This window comes from Taudactylus pleione, unplaced genomic scaffold, assembly GCF_031769625.1.
Source record: "Taudactylus pleione unplaced genomic scaffold, aTauple2 ptg001203l, whole genome shotgun sequence".
NCBI classification, from domain to species: domain Eukaryota; kingdom Metazoa; phylum Chordata; class Amphibia; order Anura; family Myobatrachidae; genus Taudactylus; species Taudactylus pleione.
The window spans coordinates 139,977-148,116 of record NW_028285604.1 but is presented as its reverse complement, the minus strand read 5'-3'; the positions used below and the strand labels follow the sequence as shown (position 1 = coordinate 148,116).

The window sequence follows — 8,140 nt, the reverse complement described above, 5'->3', positions numbered from 1 at the left end:
GGTATATTAGATAGAGAGTATACGGTATGTGAGCCTGTGGGAGGGGTACATTAGATACAGTGTATACGGTATGTCAGCCTGTGGGAGGGGTACATTAGATACAGAGTATACGGTATTTGAGCCTGTGGGAGGGGTACATTAGATGCAGAGTATACGGTATTTGAGCCTGTGGGAGGGGTACATTAGATACAGTGTATACGGTATGTCAGCCTGTGGGAGGGGTATATTAGATAGAGAGTATACGGTATGTGAGCCTGTGGGAGGGGTACATTAGATACAGAGTATACGGTATGTCAGCCTGTGGGAGGGGTACATTAGATACAGTGTATACGGTATGTCAGCCTGTGGGAGGGGTATATTAGATAGAGTATACGGTATGTGAGCCTGTGGGAGGGGTACATTAGATACAGTGTATACGGTATGTCAGCCTGTGGGAGGGGTACATTAGATACAGAGTATACTGTATTTGAGCCTGTGGGAGGGGTACATTAGATGCAGAGTATACGGTATTTGAGCCTGTGGGAGGGGTACATTAGATGCAGAGTATACGGTATGTCAGCCTGTGGGAGGGGTACATTAGATACAGAGTATACGGTATTTGAGCCTGTGGGAGGGGTACATTAGATACAGAGTATACGGTATATAAAACACCCGGTACATGCAGACTTAGCTACATACATTTTATACTCATTGTAATTACGCTGCTCCGGGCGCCTATCGGTGGTTGGATGCAGACACGCATGCGCAATATCGATCTCCGTATTATACAGGAAGGTGTCGGGGGCGTGGTTTGGAGAGTGGGCGGAAGAGCCGCAGAGTTCATCCCATTTGCTGGCGGAAGTGTCGACCGGGCAAGAAACGGAAGTAGTCTGCGTCTTGTCTATTTTTCAGAATGGATGAGGAGAGTCTAGAAGCCCGGATCAGTGAGTGTTGTGGGGGGATTATATGCAGGGTACAGTGGGGTGCAATTCCGACACATGTCTATAACTTTTCCGTGTCTGCACGTCATCTGCCCAAGGGTGACATCATTGTAACGTCACAGTGCATGTTACAGCGGGTGTACGGGGTGACGTCACAGTACATGTTACAGCAAGTGTACGGGGTGACTTCACAGTACATGTTACAGCAGGTGTACGGGGTGACGTCACAGTACATGTTACAGCAGGTGTACGGGGTGACGTCAAAGTACATGGTACAGCTGGTGTACGGGGTGACGTCACAGTACATGTTACAGCTGGTGTACGGGGTGATGTCAGAGTTCATGTTACAGCGGGTGTACGGGATGATGTCAGAGTACATGTTACAGCTGGTGTACGGGGTGATGTCAGAGTTCATGTTACAGCTGGTGTACGGGATGATGTCACAGTACATGTTACAGCTGGTGTACGGGATGATGTCACAGTACATGTTACAGCTGGTGTACGGGATAACGTCACAGTACATGTTACAGCGGGTTATATGGGATGACATCACAGTACATGTTACAGCGGGTTATATGGGATGACGTCACAGTGCATGTTACAGCGGGTGTACGGGGTGACGTCACAGTGCACGTTACAGCGGGTGTACGGGGTGACGTCACAGTGCACGTTACAGCGGGTGTACTGGATGACGTCACAGTGCACGTTACAGCGGGTGTACAGGGTGACGTCACAGTACACGTTACAGCGGGTGTACGGGGTGACGTCACAGTACACGTTACAGCTGGTGTACGGGGTGACGTCACAGTACATGTTACAGCGGGTGTACGGGGGTGACGTCACAGTGCATGTTACAGCGGGTGTACGGGGTGACGTCACAGTGCATGTTACAGCGGGTTATATGGGGTGACGTCACAGTACACGTTACAGCGGGTGTACGGGGTGACATCACAGTACATGTTACAGCGGATGTACGGGGTGACGTCACAGTACACGTTACAGCTGGTGTACGGGGTGACGTCACAGTACACGTTACAGCGGGTGTACGGGGTGACGTCACAGTACACGTTACAGCGGGTGTACGGGGTGACGTCACAGTACACGTTACAGCGGGTGTACGGGGTGACGTCACAGTACACGTTACAGCGGGTGTACGGGGTGACGTCACAGTACACGTTACAGCGGGTGTACGGGGTGACGTCACAGTACATGTTACAGCGGGTGTACGGGGGTGACGTCACAGTACATGTTACAGCGGGTGTACGGGGTGACGTCACAGTACATGTTACAGCGGGTGTACGGGGGTGACGTCACAGTGCATGTTACAGCGGGTTATATGGGATGACGTCACAGTGCATGTTACAGCGGGTGTACGGGGTGACATCACAGTACACGTTACAGCGGATGTACGGGGGTGACGTCACAGTACACGTTACAGCGGGTGTACGGGGTGACGTCACAGTACACGTTACAGCGGGTGTACGGGGGTGACGTCACAGTACACGTTACAGCGGGTGTACGGGGTGACGTCACAGTACACGTTACAGCGGGTGTACGGGGTGACGTCACAGTACACGTTACAGCGGGTGTACGGGGTGACGTCACAGTACACGTTACAGCGGGTGTACGGGGTGACGTCACAGTACACGTTACAGCGGGTGTACGGGGTGACGTCACAGTACATGTTACAGCGGGTTATATGGGATGACGTCACAGTACACGTTACAGCTGGTATACGGGGTGACGCCACAGTACATGTTACAGCGGGTGTACGGGGTGACGTCACAGTACATGTTACAGCGGGTGTACTGGATGATGTCACAGTACATGTTACAGCGGGTATACGGGGTGACGTCACAGTACATGTTACAGCGGGTGTACGGAGTGACGTCACAAATGCTATACTTCACCACTTGTGTAAAGACGCTAATTAGCAGCCATTGAGATCATTTAAGTACCCAAATACCTTCAGCAGGGCTATTCTGGGGTATCTACAGTGATCCCCAATGTCAGTGCATCTTTTGGGGGGTGTCAGGCTGATTTCCCCAAATCTGCCAGGACTTTTCGCCAGGTCCAAATTCGCTGGGTTCCGTTGTCGCCTATTTTGAATTGAATACGGGGATAAGCGGTGACTCGTGCTATACTTTTTTGCATACAAAACCAGCGATGACAGCGAAAAATACAGCATACGAAAAGCCTGGGACTTTTCGCGCCAAATTGAATACGGGCCATAGTGGGTGAGAAAGGCTTATGTGCTAATGCCACTGTTCACATTGCCGTGGATGTATGTGGTGATGTCACTGTGCATGTCACTTAGGGAGAATGTGGTGATGTCACTGTGCATGTCACAGTGGGTATATGTGGTGATGTCACTGTGCATGTCACAGAGGGAGAATGTGGTGATGTCACTGCATGTCACAGTGAGTATATGTTTTGATGTCGCTATGCATGTCACAGAGGGAGTATGTGGTGATGTCACTATACATGTCAGAGAGGGAGGATGTGGTGATGTAACTGTGCATGTTACAGAGGGAGGATGTGGTGATGTCACTGTGCATGTCACAGAGGGAGGATGTGATGTCACTGCATGTCACAGTGAGTATATGTTTTGATGTCACTATGCATGTCACAGAGGGAATATGTGGTGATGTAACTGTGCATGTCACAGAGGGAGGATGTGGTGATGTCACTGTGCATGTCACAGAGGGAGGATGTGGTGATGTCACTGTGCATGTCACAGAGGGAGGATGTGGTGATGTCACTGTGCATGTCACAGAGGGAGGATGTGATGATGTCACTGAGGGAGGATGTGGTGATGTCACTGTACATGTCACAGAGGGAGGATGTGGTGATGTCACTGTGCATGTTACAGAGGGAGGATGTGGTGATGTCACTGTACATGTCCCAGAGGGAGTATGTGGAGATGTCACTGTGCATTTTACAGAGGGCGTATGTGGTGATGTCACTGTGCATGTTAGAGGGAGGATGTGATGATGTCACTGTAAATGTCACAAAGGGAGGATGTATTGATGTCACTGTACATTTCACAGAGGGAGGATGTGGTGATGTCACTGTGTATGTTACAGTCTGTTATGGGATGATGTGGTGATGTCACTGCATGTTACAGAGGGAGGATGTGGTGATGTTACTGTGCATGTTACAGAGGGAGTAAGTGGTAATGGCACTTTGCATGTCACAGAGGGAGGATGTGGTGATGTCACTGTACATGTCACAGAGGGAGGATGTGGTGATGTCACTGTGCATGTCACAGAGGGAGGATGTGGTGATGTCACTGTGCATGTCACAGAGGGAGAATGTGGTGATGTCACAGAGGGAGGATGTGGTGATGTCACTTTGCATGTCACAGAGGGAGAATGTGGTGATGTCACAGAGGGAGGATGTGGTGATGTCACTTTGCATGTCACAGAGGGAGGATGTGGTGATGTCACTGTGCATGTCACAAAGGGAGGATGTATTGATGTCACTGTACATTTCACAGAGGGAGGATGTGGTGATGTCTCTGTGCATGTTACAGTCTGTGTGATGGGAGGATGTGGTGATGTCACAGTGAGTATATGTCGTGATGTCACTGGGCATGTTACAGAGGGAGTATGTGGTGATGTCACTGTGCATGTCACAGAGGCAGTATGTGGTGATGTCACTGTGCATGTTACAGAGGCAGTATGTGGTGATGTCACTGTGCATGTCACAGAGGGAGTATGTGGTGATGTCACTGTGCATGTCACAGAGGGAGAATGTGGTGATGTCACAGTGAGTATATGTTTTGATGTCACTGTGCATGTCACAGAGGGAGTATGTGGTGATGTCACTGTGCATGTCACAGAGGGAGTATGTGGTGATGTCACTGTGCATGTCACAGAGGGAGTATGTGGTGATGTCACTGTGCATGTCACAGAGGGAGGATGTGGTGATGTCACTGTACATGTCACAGAGGGAGGATGTGGTGATGTCACTGTGCATGCACAGAGGGAGGATGTGGTGATGTCACTGTGCATGTTACAGATGGAGTATGTGGTGATGTCACTGTGCATGTTACAGAGAGAGTATGTGGTGATGTCACTGTGCATGTTACAGTCTGTGTGATGGGAGGATGTGGTGATGTCACTGTGCATGTTACAGAGGGAGTATGTGGTGATGTCACTGTGCATGTTACAGAGGGAGTATGTGGTGATGTCACTGTGCATGTTACAGAGGGAGTATGTGGTGATGTCACTGTGCATGTTACAGAGGGAGTATGTGGTGATGTCACTGTGCATGTTACAGAGGGAGTATGTGGTGATGACACTGTGCATGTTACAGAGGGAGTATGTGGTGATGTCACTGTGCATGTTACAGTCTGTGTGATGGGAGGATGTGGTGATGTCACTGTGCATGTCACAGAGGGAGGATGTGGTGATGTCACTGTGCATGTCACAGAGGGAGGATGTGGTGATGTCACTGTGCATGTTACAGAGGGAGTATGTGGTGATGACACTGCATGTTACAGAGGGAGTATGTGGTGATGACACTGTGCATGTTACAGAGGGAGTATGTGGTGATGACACTGTGCATGTTACAGTCTGTGTGATGGGAGGATGTGGTGATGTCACTGTGCATGTTACAGAGGGAGGATGTGGTGATGTCACTGTACATGTCCCAGAGGGAGTATGTGGAGATGTCACTGTGCATTTTACAGAGGGTGTATGTGGTGATGTCACTGTGCATGTTAGAGGGAGGATGTGATGATGTCACTGTAAATGTCACAAAGGGAGGATGTATTGATGTCACTGTACATTTCACAGAGGGAGGATGTGGTGATGTCACTGTGTATGTTACAGTCTGTGTTATGGGATGATGTGGTGATGTCACTGCATGTTACAGAGGGAGGATGTGGTGATGTTACTGTGCATGTTACAGAGGGAGTAAGTGGTAATGGCACTTTGCATGTCACAGAGGGAGGATGTGGTGATGTCACTGTACATGTCACAGAGGGAGGATGTGGTGATGTCACTGTGCATGTCACAGAGGGAGGATATGGTGATGTCACTGTGCATGTCACAGAGGGAGAATGTGGTGATGTCACAGAGGGAGGATGTGGTGATGTCACTGTACATGTCACAGAGGGAGGATGTGGTGATGTCACTGTGCATGTTACAGAGGGAGGATGTGGTGATGTCACTGTACATGTCCCAGAGGTAGTATGTGGAGATGTCACTGTGCATTTTACAGAGGGCGTATGTGGTGATGTCACTGTGCATGTTAGAGGGAGGATGTGATGATGTCACTGTAAATGTCACAAAGGGAGGATGTATTGATGTCACTGTACATTTCACAGAGGGAGGATGTGGTGATGTCTCTGTGCATGTTACAGTCTGTGTGATGGGAGGATGTGGTGATGTCACAGTGAGTATATGTCGTGATGTCACTGGGCATGTTACAGAGGGAGTATGTGGTGATGTCACTGTGCATGTCACAGAGGCAGTATGTGGTGATGTCACTGTGCATGTTACAGAGGCAGTATGTGGTGATGTCACTGTGCATGTCACAGAGGGAGTATGTGGTGATGTCACTGTGCATGTCACAGAGGGAGAATGTGGTGATGTCACTGCATGTCACAGTGAGTATATGTTTTGATGTCACTGTGCATGTCACAGAGGGAGTATGTGGTGATGTCACTGTGCATGTCACAGAGGGAGTATGTGGTGATGTCACTGTGCATGTCACAGAGGGAGGATGTGGTGATGTCACTGTACATGTCACAGAGGGAGGATGTGGTGATGTCACTGTGCATGCACAGAGGGAGGATGTGGTGATGTCACTGTGCATGTTACAGATGGAGTATGTGGTGATGTCACTGTGCATGTTACAGAGAGAGTATGTGGTGATGTCACTGTGCATGTTACAGTCTGTGTGATGGGAGGATGTGGTGATGTCACTGTGCATGTTACAGAGGGAGTATGTGGTGATGTCACTGTGCATGTTACAGAGGGAGTATGTGGTGATGTCACTGTGCATGTTACAGAGGGAGTATGTGGTGATGTCACTGTGCATGTTACAGAGGGAGTATGTGGTGATGTCACTGTGCATGTTACAGAGGGAGTATGTGGTGATGACACTGTGCATGTTACAGAGGGAGTATGTGGTGATGTCACTGTGCATGTTACAGAGGGAGTATGTGGTGATGTCACTGTGCATGTTAGAGAGGGAGTATGTGGTGATGTCACTGTGCATGTTACAGAGGGAGTATGTGGTGATGACACTGTGCATGTTACAGAGGGAGGATGTGGTGATGTCACTGTGCATGTCACAGAGGGAGGATGTGGTGATGTCACTGTGCATGTCACAGAGGGAGGATGTGGTGATGACACTGTGCATGTCACAGAGGGAGGATGTGGTGATGACACTGTGCATGTCACAGAGGGAGGATGTGGTGATGTCACTGTGCATGTTACAGAGGAAGGATGTGGTGATGTCACTGTGCACGTTACAGTCTGTGTGATGGGAGGATGTGGTGATGTCACTGTGCATGTCACAGAGGGAGGATGTGGTTATGACACTGTGCATGTTACAGTCTGTGTGATGGGAGGATGTGGTGATGTCACTGTGCATGTTACAGTCTGTGTGATGGGAGGATGTGGTGATGTCACTGTGCATGTCACAGAGGGAGGATGTGGTGATGTCACTGTGCATGTCACAGAGGGAGGATGTGGTGATGTCACTGTGCATGTCACAGAGGGAGTATGTGGTGATGACACTGTGCATGTTACAGAGGGAGGATGTGGTGATGTCACTGTGCACGTTACAGTCTGTGTGATGGGAGGATGTGGTGATGTCACTGTGCATGTCACAGAGGGAGGATGTGGTGATGACACTGTGCATGTTACAGAGGGAGGATGTGGTGATGTCACTGTGCATGTCACAGAGGGAGGATGTGGTGATGTCACTGTGCATGTCACAGAGGGAGGATGCGGTGATGTCACTGTGCACGTTACAGTCTGTGTGATGGGAGGATGTGGTGATGTCACTGTGCATGTCACAGAGGGAGTATGTGGTGATGACACTGTGCATGTTACAGAGGGAGGATGCGGTGATGTCACTGTGCACGTTACAGTCTGTGTGATGGGAGGATGTGGTGATGTCACTGTGCATGTCACAGAGGGAGGATGCGGTGATGTCACTGTGCACGTTACAGTCTGTGTGATGGGAGGATGTGGTGATGT

General features: G+C 49.6%; 1 protein-coding gene across 1 annotated transcript in view; it reads left to right on the top strand.

Moving 5' to 3' along the window:
• Positions 1-807: 807 nt before the first annotated feature.
• LOC148451034 (ADP-ribosylation factor-binding protein GGA1-like) overlaps positions 808-8,140 on the top strand; it is a gene marked incomplete at its 3' end in the record, with an annotated part of 127,456 nt that continues 120,123 nt past the window's right edge. Inside the window, exon 1 of the mRNA XM_088462353.1 lies at positions 808-923. Coding sequence (XP_088318479.1) covers positions 893-923 — 31 coding nt within the window. The remainder of the gene's footprint in view (positions 924-8,140) is intronic.